Source organism: Sebastes umbrosus, chromosome 9 (assembly GCF_015220745.1).
Source record: "Sebastes umbrosus isolate fSebUmb1 chromosome 9, fSebUmb1.pri, whole genome shotgun sequence".
Classification (NCBI taxonomy): domain Eukaryota; kingdom Metazoa; phylum Chordata; class Actinopteri; order Perciformes; family Sebastidae; genus Sebastes; species Sebastes umbrosus.
The window spans coordinates 8,378,749-8,398,752 of NC_051277.1; the positions used below are offsets into that span (position 1 = coordinate 8,378,749).

The window sequence follows — 20,004 nt, forward strand, 5'->3', positions numbered from 1 at the left end:
AAAAACATATATACATACATATATACAATTCATTAAGGAAATTATAATATATAGATATTTAAAAAGAACATGCATGTAAATGGAAGAAAACAATAAAGAAGTAATTAATGTTTGTTGTGTCAATAAAAACAAACAAACAAATAAAAAAAATTAATAACAATATATTGCAATATCAAAGGATAAATGTAAAAAAAACAACAACAAAAAAATATTGCCATAGCGTAAATTCAATAATAAATAAAATTTAAAAAGAACAAAATAATTGAAAACTGTAATTAATATTATTCAATAATAAATAAAATTAAAAAAAGAACAAAATAAAAACAAAAACATATATATATATACATATATACAATTCAGTAAGCAAATTACAATATATAGATATTTTAAAAGAACATGCACGTAAATGGAAGAAAACAATAAAGAAGTAATTAATGTTTGTTGTGTCAAAAAACAAAAACAAATAACAAAACAATTAATAACAATATATTGCAATATTAAAGGATAAATGTAAAAAAAAAAAAAAAAGTGTGAGTGTGAGTTACATCTATTATGTGTTGTTGTGGTTGTCTCTAAGGTTGTGACATGCACTGACTCTCATGCCTCTCTCTCTCTCTCTCTCTCTCTCTCTCTGAGCACAGTGGGAGACAGCTGGCAAATACTGACCCCGCCTTGCAGCTATAACTTCACAAATACAAATACAGAGATGATTGTTTCTTTTATTTGTTTCTTTTATCTCTATTGTCTATATGACAGTTTAACCAACCACGTTATGTAGACAGCCTCTATGTACACATGTACTCAAGTAGGTAATGTCTGTCAAGATATTACATAGATTTTATCCAGTAAAACTTTATTTCCCATCTATTTTATTGACTGTATATATACAAGAATGTTTTAGATTTATGTAGAGGAATGTTGAAAATTGTAACTTGCACACTTTGTTTATAGTATATTCTAATATACTAATATAATATATTCTTTATATTGTGTATACTATATATATTACCTCTATCTATCTATCTATCTATCGTTTAATGAAAAGGTGAAACACTGGCTGAAACTAAACCAAACCTGTGATCACTGATTATTGATTGGGAACATACAGTACATATGTAAAGTGATTGTAATGTACAATGTTGTATTATGTGATTTTATGTAAAATGTGCTATTCTGTATTTTTTTATTTATTTTTATTTTATTTTTCTTAAAAGCCTAAGAAGGGACAAGGTCTGCAAATTAGCTATTGCTAGAAGTCCTATATACCTTGCATCGGTTGCACTATAATTAAGTGTAACAATGCCTATGTATTGTATCCTATAAAAGATAGGATCCCTGTTTAAATACATTAATTAGACACATTAAAGTTACTTTATGTCATTTTTAAACACACTTTGTCAGGCTCGATTTGAGTTTAGTTAAACTGAAATCATAATACTGACATTAACGTATTTTTCTGCACTCATATATAACTTTTAGACACCAGACTATGACAAAAAATTTGATAAATAGCTTTTAAATAAAGACATTGTTATAAAACATACAATTAAAAAGTTTTATTGACTTAATTGAATTCTGATTTTTTTTGCCTATATTACCTCAATATGTTTATGTGAATTACTGTCTTTCTGTATTCACAATACTTTCTAATCACTGAAATATTTACAGCTAAACTACCTGTATTATTTACTATTACCATCTCCTGCTCTTCGCCTGATAATAATCAGTTGGTGTTGGTATATACTGCCACCTGGTGGACTGCTTGTCTCACAGCACTTTAATTTGAAAGGGCTCCATCTTCCTTCCTCTTTTCTTATCTTCTCCTTTGTTTCACTTTCAATTACAATGAATAAAATGCAAACACGAGCAGCTCTATAGACACTTTATTGCTGTTTATTGTTTTACACTCACAGGAATGTTTAACTGTGTGTTTGGTGGGCTGGTTCAAACACTCACCCTCCAAATATCTGTTACCAAACCAAGATTTAAATAGCAAAAACAACTATAATGCAGTAATACAATATACATGACACTATAATGTGAATTCATTCTGACTAACATATAGGCTATACTGGTCCATTTACAAAATGCTTCTTTATATATATTGATATATAAGATATAAAACAAGAATAATGCACATTCTTCAAAAGGTAAAGAAAATGTGGTGTTTTTATATATATGCAGATATATTTTTGTGTGAATTCTGTTTGGTGGCAACAAAACAACAGTCATTATTACAAAGTGTGTCCACAGCATACAGAATAATAACACGTTGGACAGCTATAGTTCAGTAGATCTACTGGAGGAGAGATAAGATCGTAAAAGAGCATCATCACCCACGTAGGAGACAGTGAAATGATCATTAGGAGTACAAATGAAATGCCTGACATACATTTAAATATAACCTTAATGGGTGTTCTTTTGTATGTGGACAGTAAGTATGACTCCGGCTGCTAAAGTTTTCAGGCACATTGTCCCCTTACAGCAGCTTATTTCTCAACATAATGAAACAATGAGCCACATTTTCTTTCTTACCGTAAACATGGTCACTGTAGTTTATTTGAAGTCACCTTCTGCAGCGAAAAAAACTCAGTTGAGCACCAAATGTGTATTAATCCGCAGCTGAAAAATAGTCCCCAACAAAACAAATATACCATTTACTCCAGTTTGAGTGACATTTGATCAAATCTACAGTGCCCTGCTTTTTTAGGGAGTTATTTAGCCTTTTTTTTTTAAAGTGAAAGTATTTAAAAATGCACATATTCAGTAGGAATGAATGGGCTTGGGGCTGAGTGCCACAGACGTGGTAGATTTTGAATATTTTTATGGTTAACATTAACAAAAGACTAGAATATCACCACCAGCCTTTTTCCTTTAAGGATGCTAACAGCTCAATACAGTCGTTATGTAGGCAGTTTGTATGAGATATTGCTTCATTATACATTTATTTCAAGAGGTGGAACTACAAAAACAGATAGTCCTTTGTTGATGTAAACTGCAGACAGTCTTCCTTTCTTAGTGTATTTAAAGGGACAGTGTGTAGGATTTAGTGCCATCTAGTGGTGTGGTTGCAGATTGCAACCAACTGAATACTCCTCCGCTCACTCCTCCCTTTCCAAGACTGGAGTAACGTGAGCCACCGAGTACAAAACCGTGGTAACGCTCTTCGCCTCGCTCAGAGGTCATCCTTACTATAATAACAGAAGTCAGACTGTGGCTGGTGGTACTAGGGTTTTGCAGTCTGCGACTCACATTACGGCAGTTTCAGATCCCCCAAATGGGATATACAGTAGATCCCTCAAATGTTACACACTGTCCCTTTAATAATCAAATATTTTAATGAAGTCCAGACTGTACTGTATGTAGCAATGGCACAAATGAACTATGTGATATTGTATTTAATATCTATTGAAACTACACCCTGCCAGTTAATTTGATAATATTTCACAAAAATGGGTGCAGCAGAGTAGTGTGTTTGTTTGACACATATGACAAGCATGTACATGGTAAACACACACACTCACAAACAGTGGTAGATCTCCTCCATCTGACTGAACAATCTGTATTATATGTAACCGCACACTGACTGCCACTCCTCTAAATACAGATTGAGAAACTGTATTGCTACCGTTTACAGGTGATCAGATCCTAAATGTTGGCATTGTACAAATGTCCTACCTGTCATAGTGAATACCAGAGCAGTGAAAATCTTAACAGAAACACCCACACTGTATTTTTTTCAAAGGAAAGTTTGTCTTCAGATTTACACTCTTCACTTTGAAAGAAGCCTAAAAGCAAAAAAGAAGTCCCTTTAAGTAACAACTGAACGAACCTACAGCTGTCTGAACACAGATGGTGGTCGCTCGCCCACTATGTGACAAGTATAACTACAGTTGTAAAGACTGGAGTGGTAAGTGACTGTATCTAAAACGAGCCCACCATCTTATATATATATCTATATATATATATATTTATCTATGTATATATAGATATATATATATATACGAACTAAAGATATCTCTTTATGTGCTTGACAGATCTCAGGAAGAAGAGGGAAGAAGTACAGTCTGATTGAAGATTACATCTTGTACTTTGCAAAAAAACAGTCCTGGTGGTGTTGTCGTCTTTTTTTTTTGTCTCACTTGATCCACATGTGCGGGGTCGCAGAGGTTTTAGGCTTCATACACCCTGAGGAAGAAACAAAAATAGAGTTAATTTGTTGTTCAGTTGTCTGTTAAAGATTCACTTCTTTCGGCGTATCCTCATACAACAGCTCGTATGATATCTTACGAAAAGTTATTCACCATTTTTCATGCGTTTTCCTACGAATGTCCAGCAACATGTGTCAATTTCCGCTCGTTACATGTATACAGTCTTTTCAAAATAAACTTCTGTCTTCACAGGAAACAACTTGGTTAGGTCTATGCAACAAAACTATTTGGTTAGGTTTAGGAAAAGGTCGTGGTTTAGGTTAAAATAACTACAGAAGTGACATAACTTAAATACAGAAGTTACATTACAAATAAATCAACGTTGACTTCTGGTTTCACACAGGTCATGAACAGCGGTCTCCTAGGCGAAAGTCCCATATTTTTTGACCCACCCATCCACCCTGAACTCCTCCATACGCTGCGTTTTACTCATACTCTTTATACTTCCTGGTTCACGATTACGTGGATTACATACAAATTGATTTCGTGGGATATATACGAGTTACAGTGCATTACCTTGTGTAGATATAGCTATGAACGATGTATGACAACAGCCCGCTCTTTTAGCTGCCTTCTGCCAGCATCATTATGGGCCGTGTCTAAAAACATGTGGAAAACGCCAGATGTGGCGCTTTTTTTCCTTCCAATCTGTTTGGGAGGTTGCGGTCCTGTCACGCCTGCCGTTACCAAGCAACCAAAACCTGCATACTGCGATGACGATGATGATGAAGTTGCGGTAAATTAGCAAGAAGCCTGATTGACTAAACTAAACACAAGTTTAGTTCAGTCAGCAAAGCAAAGATTAATGGATTTTCAGCACCGTAAATCCATCACAGTAACTTTACTGCTCGATTTCTCTGCGTCAATTTGGCTGACCTTTCAACTGGATGTTGTGATGTTCTTGGACAGAAAGGGTGAAGCAAGTAAAATAGTCCGTGGGACACATATAAAGCTCTGGGTAGCCCTGCACTAAAATGATTAAGTTCTCCTCCATACTGATATTTACGGAAGAAAGAAAAAATATCTGCCAGCTGTGATTGATTGTTCTTCGTTGCATGACATGCAGCCGTTGCAGGACATGCAGCCGTTGCATGACATGCGCACTGCAGCCGTCACAGCCGAAAAATAGGCACTTGGAAACGCTTGCGCGCTGCGACGATGTCGCTAGTGCGCTTGAGCACGCCTGCCACACGTCTATATTTACAACAACGGTTTTGAGCAAAAGATGTGGCATGTTTACGGCTCCGTAACCTCCTCCAGCAGCTGTTTTCCTTTTGTCTCAGTTTGTTGTATTTGATTTGCTGGCCTTGTGGAAATAAGTGTAAGGACAAAGGTTTAATCACCCTGTAACACACAAAGTCCCTGTGGAAATGTCCTTTTGTACTCAGCAAAATACTGAATCTCTGCCTTCTCCACAGGGCTTATTATCTGTGGCTGACCCTGACCTCTGATCTCTGACCTCCCCGTGGTGGAGGGAAGGTGAGAGGAGACATTTTCAACAAAACAAATCAATAAAGCTTCACAGAGAAGCCACCGGGCAACCACAGTACGACCCAGAGTCAACAGAGGCAGGTTGTCATGGGTGTGCTTTAGGGCTGCAACTAACAATTATTTTCATTGTCGATTAATCTGTTGATTATTTTCTTGATTAATCGATTACTTGTTTGGTCTATAACATGTCATGTTGATCAGTGTTTCCCAAAGCCCAAGATGACGTCCTCAAATATCTTGTTTTGTCCACAACTCAAAGATATTCAGTTTATTGTCATAAAATATTCACATTTAAGAAGCTGGAATCAGAGAATTTTTACTTTTTTTCTTAACAAATTACTCCTATTGATTAATGGATTATTATATAGTTCAATTTAATTTAATAGTTGACAACTAATTGATTAATCGTAGCAGCTGTAGTGTGCTTGGCAGAGCAGTAAGGGATATGGAAATCTAATGGGAAACAATACATATACAGTAGAATGCTAACATCAATTATGAGCCTTTTAGTGTTGTGTCTTTCTAAATGTGTCTATTGTATGGATGCAGAAACAAGCTGTGAACATTGGTACGATTTTAAGTTGAAATGGTGAATGTGTTAGCAAACTTTTTCCTTTAAATGCATCCAGTCGACATGAAGCAACATTAGTATTCATTTAGAGTCGCGTTTCTGGCCATCTGATGAAAGTAAATCCAATATTTGTGGTCTCTACCGACCCCTGAGAGAAATATGTGACTCTTTAGATGATAAATGCTCCACTATGTTCACAAGCTAGTCTCTAAAAAATACACTATAAAGCTCTGTCGAGCTGAGGGGAACTGCACCGTCGGGTGATAATTGTTTTGTGCGTTTGTCACTACGAGTGACACCTTTTACATTACACGCAGTCATTTCATCCATAAATATTGATTATAGCCGCTTTGAATAATTATTATTGTTGCCATCTGTAGCATGATTAGGTTATTTTGAAAACTGTGTACTGACTAGAGACGACTAGAAAAGCCACAGTATTTATGAGAATATTTGTACAACGTTCACTGTTTTGTCCTAAGATTATGAAGTTTTAAATATTTTCTCTTGTCATCTATAGCCTTGAAAACAATGCATCTTAACCCCTCACCCGCAAAGACAATCAACATAATAACATTATAGGGAGTAAGATAAAAAATCCCAGGAATTAAAACACAAGTAAAACAACTCCATTGCCTGCTTATCCACGACTTGTCCAGGATTTATAAGATTATATTACCTGTGCTTGTCCTTCCAGATGCGGAACCATTTGACCAGATTCTTGGTGCTCTGAAGTTTGGGATGAAGACAATACTCCTGACCTTTGAACCGAGCCACGTTCTCCATCGTCACACTGAGAGGGCGAGCACAGAAGGAGAGACAAAAAAAAAATACCCCAGAGATGTTAGAAAGTAAAAGAATATAAGGTTATTAACAAAACACATCTTATGCACTCCCACAGCAGTTAAATGGACGTTTGTAAAATTCAGCAAGACAGTTCCTGTTGCTTCATCTAAGTAAGTGTTACAGCTCCAAAAACATCATAAATTTACAGAATTTCTTCCATGGTCTTTGATAACATTTATATCTGCAGTACATCTTTGAGCCGCATGAGGGAGCCTGAATGTTCGTATTGTTCTGATAATTGTAGCCTACTTATAACATTTGTTTTACTGATGAAAGGAAAAACACTAGAGCCTCTTAACTCTGCATAAATGCATTTATTTGATCTCAGTTATGTAAGGGATAATGTAAAGCGAGTCGGTCATTGTTGTGAAATAAACCCCGACAGGGAGATGCAGGGTGGACCCCAACGCGAAGCCCGAGGGGTTAATTTCACAACAATGACCTGCTAGATGTACATTATCCCGCTTATTTCATGGCTACTTACTTAAGAAATCAATAATGTGAACTGTGTAATAATGCATAGCAACGGTCTGTTATACATAGCAGCGGTCTGCTATAAGGAAATAACAGACCGTAGAACGCAGCGATTGACCAATCAGAATCAAGTATTCCACAAAGCTGTGTAATAAAAATGATTTAACGTGTATATTTTTTCAATCACATGCATAAAACGTTGAGCCAAGTTGTGATTTATCAAACGAAAAATGGCGAAATGGCTGGTTTACTTATTCAAGATAATATAAGATGATGCGGAAATGGCAGTAAAGATGGTCAAGAACGTTCATTTATGCACAAATTCACTCGTCACGATTTATAGATAAGGAGTTGGGAAACACTGCTCAAACGCTAAACACACTCTAAATAACAGCATAGCGGGCCAAAATGTCAAATATGGCACCATAATCTGCTTGCTATTGTACAGTCAGTGACTTAGAGAAGAAAATTAAGAGATTAAGCAATAAATATTTGACATTTAGACCCCTGCGGTGCAATTAATAGTTTAATTAGGTTGCACAATATGTTTTGAGAAATAGACAACTGTGTTATCTTCAATGGTTTGAGAGAAAGTTGCGATCAACTACAGGAGCCAATTTATCTGCATGAATTTCAATGGAGCTGAATGGACTAAAAATACTGATTTGGGGTATTTAAAACTATCTGAAAGCCAGTCCGAATGGTTTGAATGGAGACTGGTCCCGTTGTAGCACATTTGACATGTTGTTGCCCCAAATTTAAGCTGCCTTTCTAAAATGTCCTCAATAACATTTCCGCAGTTAAATGCCCTCGCAATTCAAAAGGGCAGTTTGCACGGGGCGGCCAGTTAACTTGGCCGGGGAGTAATATTATGGAGCTGCCACTGAAAAATGTGACATCTGAGCTCATTGAATCAACCGGTCTGTCTGTAACGCTCTGCTTAAGGCACCGGTAGAGACAGTATGCCTGCATGTGGCACATTCAGGCCAAACAAGGGGGATGTGGGAAAAACACCCAGCATGCCATGGGGCCTCTCCATCCAGTGACACGCTCAAAGGCTCGCCAAACCATGAATGCTCAACAAGTTGACTAGAGGAGAAAAGACTTGACTCTCAATAAAAACGCTGCATTCAGTAGTTATAAGATTAAAGCATCTATTTTCCTGCTCATTCAGTCACTTTGTTTGGCTGTTGAGAGGCAGCTGTACGCGCTTTGTGATGGAAGAACTGAGCTTTGAGGCAACCTGAAGTGCTTTTATATGTGTGCATGGCAAGGCCGTGATAATAAACACACCCTGAATGTTTATCCATTTAAATTTAACCTAAATAACTGTGTTCATTTGAGCTTTGGTTCCTCCTCATTGTCATTCACCTGGGCAGCTCAAGTGCAGCCACTGGCTCTAATATGGTTAGAAGAATGTTTCAAAAGCACAGGAGGATGAAGGAAAGACTGCGAGGGAGCTGGAAGAAGAATGAGAGTAAAATGAAAAAGAAAAGTAGCGATGATGAAGCTAACTTTACGAGAGTATTTCCATTTTCTGCAACTTCATACTTCCACTTCACTACATTTAAAGGGGAAATACTGTACTTTTTATCTTATTACATTACATTATATTACATTTTAAAGCTGCAAGTTACTTATGATTAACAATATGATTATCTTATAAGATAAACTGACAAAAAGTAAAGCTAAAATGTGTTCCATCTTCACTAGCAACAACATTAAAATGCTTATACTAATCCACCATGATATGATATGACACTCTAAAATGACTTATTCTGCATAACGTTAAAGGAGCAGTGTGTAACATTTCGGGGGGATCTATTAGCATAAATGTAATATAATATTCATAACTATGTTTTCATTAGTGTATAATCACCTGAAACTAAGAAGTGTTGTGTTTTCGTTAGCTTTGAATGAGCCCTTCATATCTAAATCGGGAGCGGCTCCTCTTCACGGAGTCCGCCATGTTTCTACAGTAGCCCGAACGGACAAACCAAACAGTGGCTAGAGAGAGACTTTCATGTGTTTATGTTACCTGAAGGACACCGTAGTTCTTTGACACACTTGTGAAACTGCGGTAACTTGAGCCGCAGAGTGCAAAACCGTGGTACCGCCAGCTGCCGTCTGACTTCTGTTGTTCCTAAAGTAGTGTTATTACGGTAAGGATGGCCTCTGAGCGAGGCGAACGGCGTTACCACGGTTGTCCACACGGCGGCTCACGTTACTGCAGTCTTGTAAAGGGAGGAATGAGCGGAGGGGTACTCAGCTGGTTGCAATCTGCAACCACAACACCAAATGCCATCAAATCCTTCACACTGTACCTTTAATGTGATACTCAGAGTAGCCTAATACTGGTGTGCTTTTATTTTGAATGCATGACTTTTACTTGTTTATGTTCACTTAAGTAAAGGATCTGAAGACAACTGACTGAAGCGTAACAGGGTAGAAGAAGAGAAGCAGCAAGAAAACAGAAAAAGAGACTGATAAAGACAAAGAAAGGACACCGATAAAAAAACATAATGAGACTAAAAAGAAGGTGAAAAAGGATATTAAAGTGATAAAGTAGAAAAAAGACTAAATGGGAAAGAGAAGGAGAGAGAAAATGGAGAGAAAGAAAAGAAATAAGGAGAAACCAGGGACATTTTGTTGCTCTAGCTGGTGTGTGTGTGTGTGTGTGTGTGTGGTTTAGGAGTGGTCGCTCAGAATGCCAAGCTGAGCGCCGTAAGCCAAACGGCCACAACAAAGACCAGAGGGGGACTCGCTCGCTCATTTCTCTCCTGCTCTCTTTCATTCTGTGGCTTTCCGGAGCCCGCTGAGGCTCATTTTTCACCGGGCACCAGCGGCTGGTGGCCCCCATCTCATGCTAATAGAGCAGCCTTAAGTAACGGCTGTGTGGCGGTAACACACACTCACACAGGAACAGACCTGGGAGCTGAAGTAGACCAACTGTAGCACTTCTCAGAGGGTTTCTTTATGCATTCACGCTTGATTACCTCAACTCCATGTCTGGCTGCATAGTCTTTGAAAACGCAGCATATAGATTTTCCTTTATAACTTCATATCATTTTAGACACATACATAATCATACACTGTCAGTAAATTTTAAAGTTTAGTAAATTTTATTAACTTTTATTAACTTTTAACTTCTGTACAGACTAGATTAAACCCTAAAATGTCACTTTAAATGTTGTTTACTTTGTAATAGTTGTCCATTATAGAGCATCAACTATAAAAACGATACTTGGGCTGCAACTAGTGATTGGTTTTCATTATCAATTGATTCGCCTATTATTTTTTGATTAATTATTTCACAATAAAATGTCACAAAATTGTGAAAAAGGCACAATTTAAGTTCCCAGAGCCCAGAGCGATATCTTCAAACTGCTTGTTTTGTACGGCCTACAATCCACAATCCAAAAATACTTCATTTAAAATGCTGTAAAACGGAGAAAAGTAGAAATCCTCACATACCAGCAAATATTAAAATACATAAATTGCTCAATAACTGATTTAAATGATAATTCTGTTAATATAATTTCTGCAGATTAATTTTCTTTCAATTGACAATATTGAAATGTATGGGATCAATGCAATCTGATTAATCTAATTTCCATAATCTGTACACTCCAATTTAAAAAGAGCTGTTTATGTGGTGTTATTGTTACGATCCACTCTTATGACCAAACATATAGGTACAGGAAATATCTGAATTCAATCCTTCAATTGTAATTTCATGTATAAATTGAGTAAAAACACAGGTGTTTTGTTAATTGTAGGATACATATTTTTACATTAAAGGGTTTAAATTTCACTGGTGTTCAGTCATTTACCAATTTTAAAGAGCACACACTTAAGGGTACATTGTATTAGAGATGCAACTAACGATTATTTGAATTGTCGTTTAATCTGTCGTTTATTTTCTCGAATAATCGATTAGTTGTTTGGTCTATAAAATGTCAGATAATGGTGAAAAATGTCGATCAATGTTTCCCAAAGCCCAAGATGAAAATGTCTTGTTTTATCCATGACTCGAAAATATTCAGTTTACTGTCATAGAGGAGTAAAGAAACTAGTAAATATTCACATTTAAAAGGCTGCAATGAGAGAATTTTTTACTTATTTTCTTAAAAAAATACTCAAACCAATAATCAAAAATAGTTGCCGATTAATTTAATAGCTGACAATTAATCGATTAATCTTTGCAGCTCTACACTGCATTGTCTAACATTAAGTCCCTGGAGACTTATCTAAACTATATGCCTAACCCTAACCCTAACTCCAACCTTGTATCAAGTCTTAACCCAAAAAGTCATGATTTACATTGTACTGACTTGCATTTTTGTCCCTAATAGAAACTGATTAATGCTATATCATATGTCACATCCACATGATCAGCTACCCACATTGTGTTCTCAGTGTGATATTGTAATCTAACAGCAGGTGGCAGCAGAGTTTGTGCCTGGAACAGAAAACGGACTCCAGGGAGGCTGACATAACATCCCCATCTGTCGTCCCTTCATGTAGCTTTGACATGAAACTTCAAATGAATTCCACACGGATATCACAGCTCACATTTCTGGCTACGTTTGAGACCTACCCCCCAGGAGTTGACCCAAGATCACAGTAAAAGAAATATACTACATACTGTAGGCTAGATATAATGTTAAGAGTTTATTTATTCAATGTTTCTATCTGAGCGCCATGGGATCCTTTGAGTGTGTTTGGACGCCTCTAGAGAGAGAATTGAACATTATAGCTGTCAGATTTTGTGGGTCAAAGGTCAGAAAGCAGAGGGAGAGAGAGAGAGTAGGTGGACAGATCACACAGACAGTCTGTAATTCACAAAATAAGACTGTAAAGTGACACTGATACTGATAAGTGAACATACATTGTTTACATACAAATATTTTTGTCTTTTTTTTTGGTGTGAAATAATGTAATAAAGATGCATACATTGCACACAACCTTCTGTAGGATGTTGTACATCATATATTATCGTGTGATAATTCAATATGATAATTTATCGTCTTTCAATGGAATCATATCGTGAAATCGTATATTGAGATATCATGATACACATTCACCGTTGTCTAAATTGATAATAAAAAGCATATACTTACAGAAAATTTGATGTAAAATAGTTCGAGGGAATATCATTTGAAGATTGCAATTTTGTTTTTCCATCACACTTTACATTACCACTCAGCTCAATGCGATTAACAAATGTGTATGTGTGGAAATATTATTTTATTTCTTCATAATTTCACTTGAAACTGCTATGTTCATTTTTTTAACTAAAGTTCTTGATTAAATGAGAAAATACTTTTAATTTGTTAAATATTTAATTCACACAGGAGTATACAAAAATAGGCTTTACCGTGTGGTTATTTCATCTAGACTATTTATTTATTGAATTACCACAAAACAAGCTAAAACGTGATATATATATCGTTATCGAGATATAAAATGACCTATATCATGATAAAAGCATTTGGCCATAAATCTGGTAATTAAGATGAACCCTTTATTAGATTGTCATGAAAGTGCTTGAAAGTTCTGTTTATTTTCTCCCCACCTTTCACATTAATAAATAATTTCTCACCGCTGACTGCAGGCCGGGTGTCATTAAATCATCAGTTAATCATCTCACTGTAAATCCTCCCAAGTGCTTTAAGCACAGACGACAGGATGTTTTGATGATGCCTGCACGGCTGCCAACTATTTTTATGGTCATGGTGGCACAGTCTGTAAATCTGTGTGTCAAGCTGGTACAAATACTGTGATATTATGACTTATAGTGAATGCCAGCACAGAGAGAAAGAAATGAAGAAGCAGTGGAAGAGAAAGAAAGGAGAGGAAAATCTGGTATATGAGAAGAGATGGGTAGGAAGAAGGTCAAGGGATTAAGGAAAAGGAGCATACAAAGGATGAGAAGGATAAAGAGGAAAGAGGGAAGACAGTGAGGGAGAGGAAGAAGGTCAGCAAGGAAAGGGCAGACATGGACTTATAATAAATATATCAAGCAGTGGAAAGAAAGAGAGACTGAAAGAGAATAAAAAGTCTCACTCACAAGATCATCTTCTCTTGGCAGAACGGGTGTTTGGGTTTGATCTCCAGCTTCTGCACATCCTTATATCTGATCTTTGGTCCTTTTCTGGTGCACCTGCACTTGTAGGCTGTCGAGAAATCAAACACACAACTTTAATCATCAAAAGTAACATAATGAACTTGCAATGCTGCACGGGGATTTAAAAATAATAGAAACTGATTGTGTGACAGATCATTAAAGTTAGTCTCAGTAGCTCACTACTTCCACAGACATTGAAGTGATAGAAAAGTCTATGATTTGACCGCAAAGCAATCTCAATAAATCCCAGGTTTATCTTATCTTTATCTTAAGTCTGGTTAAATAACACTTTAAAAACTGCGTAATTTGTGTGCTTATACAAAACAGTACAACATAGTTATTGTTTAATTAAAGATGAAGTCACATATAAACATGAATTGTAACTCAAAGATGAACAAAAGGAAGTGAGATTTCTTCCAAATTGCATGTAGTTATTAACCTCCAAAAATCTTTTGGGTTAAGAAAAATTTACTTTATTTCCCCTCAGCAGGTTGAACGCTACTTCAAAAACTTGTTCGGATCAGCATATGAACTGATTTGCTAATTTATCCAATGCACACTGGAGGGATTCAAGTTAGGCATAAAGAACCTGTGGCTTCAACAGAAACCTCCTCTTTTTATGCTGCTTTTCTGTCAGACTAACCCCACTGGGGACAGATGCATTAACTGCTTTAATAGAGGCTACATGCAGTCACACTTCCTAAGTATTTGTATTCGTTTCAGTCCCAACATCTTCTTGAGGTCCAGTTTTCTAGTTGCTGTGACTTGATGCTGCAGAATAAAGGAGGAGGAAATGAGTTTTTCTGGGTTGAATAATATTTGTGATGGGAGGCGATGACCTGGATAGTCCAAGGTTTCCTTCATCCATCAACCTGCTATCTGTCCTCACCGCCGGCCACTAAATCTGTCTCGAGCCCCACGGTGATGTAACATAACATTGAGGTTAATGTATCCATGTGTACTGTGTAATGGGGGTTTTCAATGGGGGTAAATGGCTTCAACACTTCAGTCTATGAGAAGAGAAACCTGTTTACTCTGGTGCCATCTGTGATGACAATAATAAAACATTTTATCTAAGAATTTAAGTGACTTTTAAAGCGTAAATTGATGTTTTTTTTAAGTTATTGGTTTCCCCTCTCTTTGCACCGAACTACATTCATGCAATATGTGCTTTTCAAAGAGCTGACTAATAATGCCCCTGGCAAATACAGACACATATTTGACATATAAGACAACTTCCACAGAGTATATTTAGACTACTTTTAAGATTTGCAGGGTTGTTTTTGCTCAAAATATTTCCTCATTAAATCTGTTATTCCCAAATAAACAATAGGATTTCATTCCATCATGCCCCAAAACCCTCCTCCACTTGGCCCCATAAAAATCGGCTTTAAATGATTCCAGTTACATATGGTGAGCTTCACTTGTCCTGCCAGAAAGTCCCACAGTGGTGTGTTCAGGGTGTAAAAAAAAAAAAGCTTGTGAATGCCAACACAAGGCTCATTATGAGATCAGATTGTTACACCATAGTAGTATGCAAACTATGATGTAACATAGTGTGTATGGTATTCATCAGTACACTCTTCTCAATGTTCTCAATGTTTATGGATAAAATAAGATTAAGAAGCTGAATTGAAGCAGGTGGCATATTGGAGACACTTGTTGTTTTCACAACCTGTGCTGGAGATTTGAGGATCAACTTCACTCTTGTTGTAAACAAACTCTGGATGGGAAGACTGATTTTATACTTAAATCCCTTCATGCACAACATAACAAAGCAAATGAGGCGTCAAAAAAACATATACATCTCCATCTTACTGCTTGTTATTGAGCTATACATCACCATTACTTCAATGCAAAAACAAAAAAATCCCATTATGAAAACTTTAAAATGAACAAATAATAAAGCATTACTCACCTTCTGCACTCAGGACGTATAAGGCCACCACTAACAACAGTAGCACCGCTGTGCACCGATGCATCTCTTCACAAGTACAAATATATATTTGTTTTTTGTTAAAAACAAGCTCCTCAAAATCCGAGCTTTCGAGTCTTTCGAGGTGCAAATAAAATCCACTTGCAGAGAAGAAGTGAAGGAGCTGCTGAGGTTGTTTTTTTTTTTGGAGTCCCTTTGGAGAGCTGATTGTGCAACTCAGTCTGTGCGTCCTGCGCGCTTGGATGAACCTCCAGTCAGTCGTTTAGCTCTCTCTTCCTCTCTCTCTCTCTCTCTCTCTGTGTGTCTGTGTGTGTGTGGAGAGGTTGAAGGCAGCAGCTCTTTTAAAAGCAGCCCGCTGTCCTCTCCTCATTAATATGCACAGCCAGACAGCGAATCAAACACTTGTGGCCTGCGAGGGAGAAGTGGAGAACACGGAAAGGGAGGGAGGAGAGAGGGGAGGGAAAGAAAAATACACATTTTGTCCACCATATCGAGACGGTGTTGGCTGGTTTATGTTGTCACTGTAACTGTTCAGCTCCTATATCCTGATTATAACTCACAGTATAATGTCTTAATAATAAGGAGAGGATTGTGGAAACAAGTGCAGACAGTTTGCGCGTTCATTTGATCCATTTCTATCAGATTTCTGCTGTGATTTGTTGTGTGTGAAGCCTCCAGTTATGTGGGTCAACACTTGATCGGCAGAGACTTAAAGGGACTGTTTGTAGGAATCAGAAATGCTTGTTAACAGCGACACCTGTGGCCGTTAAGTCAACTAAAGTCAGCGTGTTTACAATATGAGAACACTAAAACTGCTAAGCAACGGCAATATTAACGTTATTGTCGGCATCTAGACAAGCTAGCAAACAGATAACATAATGCTGTAAATGCGAAGACATAATGACAGAGGAAAAAGATGAGCCCTTTGAGATTTTCCTCAGACCTATTATACAATTACGAAGAAAAATATGCAACTAAAATTACAATATATTATCCACCGAAAAAATAAACTTCCATGGCCTCCGCCATTTCTGACAACGTCAACAAACACGACACAACTCGTGAACTTGAAGCTTTCAGAAACTTTCCACTTACGAGGTCGTGAATACAACAAGAGGGTGGCGTTCGTGTGGACTCTTCTCGTGAACACGGTAAACATGACCACATTTAAAAGGCACCAACAGATCCATGGAAATTCGCACAAAATGAAAAAAAAGATTACGACACATTGGAAGTCTTTTTTCCTAGAAAATCAACATATTGGTAGCCTATCATCAAAAGAAATGACCGTAACAGTAGTAGTATAATCATGGTTTAGCCTTTATATTTCCTTAAAGGAACAGTGTGTAACATTTCAGGGGATCTATTAGCAGAAATTAAGTTTTTACATTACCTGAAGGCCACCGTAGTTCTCCGACACGCTTGTGAAACTGCAGTAACGTGAGATGAAAGTGCAAAACCGTGCCAGCCGCCGTTTGACTTCTGTTGCTCCTGAAGTAGTGTTACTACGGTAAGGATGACCTCTGAGTGAGGCGTTACCACAGTTTTACATTCAGTTGCTTATGTTAGCGGAGGGGTACTCAATCGGTTGCAATCTGCAACCACACCAATAGATGCCGCTAAATCCTACACATTGCACCTTTAAACAAAAAGTGGGGACAATTAAATTTTTATTTTGAGAATCTAACTTCCTAAAACGTATCCAAGCTCCTTTTAATGACCAATAAACGGCTTCAGGACAGTGTCAGTGTCCACCAATTTTGTTTCAAAATACAGTCATCACTAATCCAGTATCATTCTATTCTTTTCTATTCTGTGGATATGAATAAATACAGCCATTGTATCTGGGCATGCCATCCGGCCGAACATTGGCCTGTAAGAGATAGCCCTGAGAAGGAGGTCTGACCCCGCCCTCCTGGGACTCTCTGACCACAGGATTCATCACCGTCCTACATTATCAGGGATTTGTATGTGTGTGTGTGTGTGTGTGTGTGTTTTTGTGTCCTCTCTCTATGTGCGTTTGTGTTAACCTCCTTGTCCTGAACACTGATGCAATCAGCTGCTGTCATCACTCAAACCAGCGGCCATGACATGTCTATCTGCACCATGGACCTCTGTGTGTGTGTGTGTGTGTACAGTTTATCCATGCCAACATATTTGTGAGCATGCACATCTGTAAAATGCTGCCTATAATTTGCAGTCTACATGTATGTGCAGCCTGAGAAGTGAGCAAATCAACTGTGAATCTATTTTGAATTCAGCATCTGACTTTAAACAGAAATAGGAAAGCTTTGCCAATCCTTCTTTCGCTCCTCTGGTTATACAGTAAACGACAGTAGGACATGACGCCAGCTATCATTTACAGCAAACTGTGACGGATTGAGATGTACGCGACCCCCGCAGGACACCGACGCTGTGAGAATCTATCTCAAGTCATTTTGATCTCTGGATAAAAGACAGTGAGAAAGACGGTGAGCTGTCTGTTCCAGTCTTCAGCCGAAGTGACTGATAATCAGGTGGACGTCCGTTGTCTTCATCCATTAGATCACTTCGGCTTCACTGGATACCGAAAGGAAAGAAAGAAATTGGAGTTAAATAAATGCAGAGGATTTCAGCCAAAAGGAATCTGTCTTGAAATGATTATGGAAATGACATCATTTGTCATTTTGAATCAGTCAATGGTGGTGCTTATTGAGAGAAAGGTTGTATGATCACTAAGCAGAACATCATTGAGGACACTGAGAACATATCAACAGTTGCATTTAGTTATGTTTATTCTTATATACATGAAAAGATATAAAAGGACACTTCTATCAATATTTTCAACAAATTCTTTTTTTCTGTCTGATGCTCCCTCACAGCTCCATCAGATGAAGTAAAGTACCTCTTCATCCACACCGATCCATTGTGTTCCAAATGTGTTCATTTGGATAGATATTAAAGGTCCCATATTGTAAAAAATGAGATGTTCATGTCTTTTATATTATAAAGCAGGTTTAAGTGCTATATAAATACTGTTAAACTATCAAAACACTCAATATACGGAGAAATACACACAGCCCGTATTCAGAAATTGTGCGTTTGAAACAAGCCGTAAGCATTTCTGTCCATTTGTGATGTCACAAATCTACAATTATATAGATCATTACACAGTTTTAAACATAAACATTCCGAATGTGTCCCGGTTTATTTCCTGTTGCAGTGTATGTGAATAACATCAGCTGACAGGAAGTAAACATGCACCCAAACTGTTGCCTAGCAACGCAATTCCGTTGAAATGCACTAAAACGGAGCGTTTCTGATAGAGGGTGAATACAGGTATATTCAGGCAGACAGTACGAGGGAAATTAAGGTTTTTTTGAACATTAAAGCATGTAAACATGTTCTAGTAGAAACACAAAATGCAAGTATGACACTGAAAATGAGCATGATATGGGACCTTTAAACTACATGTTATACTACTGTTATACTATTACTTAGGGCTGGGCAATATTGTATTGATATCATGATATGAGACTACAGATTTTTTGATATCGTAATATTGCAATATGGCATAAGTGTTGACTTTTCCTGGTTTTAAAGGCTGCATAACAGTAGTTTTCTGAACTTACCAGACTCTTCCAGCTGTTCTATTATTTGTCTTTATCCACTTACTCATTATATCAACATTACTGAGGATTATTTGTCAAAAGTCCCATTGTGTAAATATTTTGTACAAGCACCAATGGTAAACTCTTAAAATAAACTCTTTGGATGAAGCAATGCTTACATAAGAGAGAAAATAAGAGACTATGTAAGTGGTGAGCAGTTCAAGAGTAAGTTTCCCCTTTCATGATGTTTCATTTAATTATTAAAGTATATGCAAAATCAGAGAAAAATCTAATTATAAACATATATTTCGTATTTCTTCTTGGGCCATGACTTGAGACATGAATCCAGTTGGTTAAAGAGAAAACTCACTGCCAAGAATCCAAAACAGATTATTTCAACAATCCCACAGATCCCAAAAGACAACAAATATTCACAATTCTTTTCATTTAGTGGTAAAATAAAATAATAGAAAACCTCATATCAAATAAAAAAAAAAGGCAATGAACACTTCATATTGTGACACTTTGCAGAATAAAAAGATTTTTCCTTTATTTGATCAAGTAAGACAGCTGCCGTCCCTCTGAAACCGCTCTAATTCTTTCAACCTGACTGAATTCATCACAGAGAGAAGGACTACGTCTTGTTACACAAACCTGGACTCCATTTGTCTCGGTAGTCTAACGTGCGCAGTGTGTTATGGCTTTTAGTGGACTTGGCAGCGGCGTAAGTAAAGACCTAATTCTCAGGGAAATAG

At 37.1% G+C, this 20,004-nt stretch overlaps 1 protein-coding gene across 1 annotated transcript; it reads right to left on the reverse strand.

Annotated features, from left to right (window-relative positions):
* Window positions 1-1,869: 1,869 nt before the first annotated feature.
* Window positions 1,870-15,989, reverse strand: cxcl14 (chemokine (C-X-C motif) ligand 14). The gene is made up of 4 exons (XM_037780404.1): window positions 15,642-15,989; window positions 13,667-13,772; window positions 6,953-7,066; window positions 1,870-4,188 (listed from the first exon to the last, which is right to left on the reverse strand). Exons 1-4 carry the CDS (start codon window positions 15,703-15,705, stop codon window positions 4,173-4,175), a joined length of 300 nt encoding a protein of 99 aa, XP_037636332.1. The 5' UTR covers window positions 15,706-15,989; the 3' UTR covers window positions 1,870-4,172.
* Window positions 15,990-20,004: the final 4,015 nt, after the last annotated feature.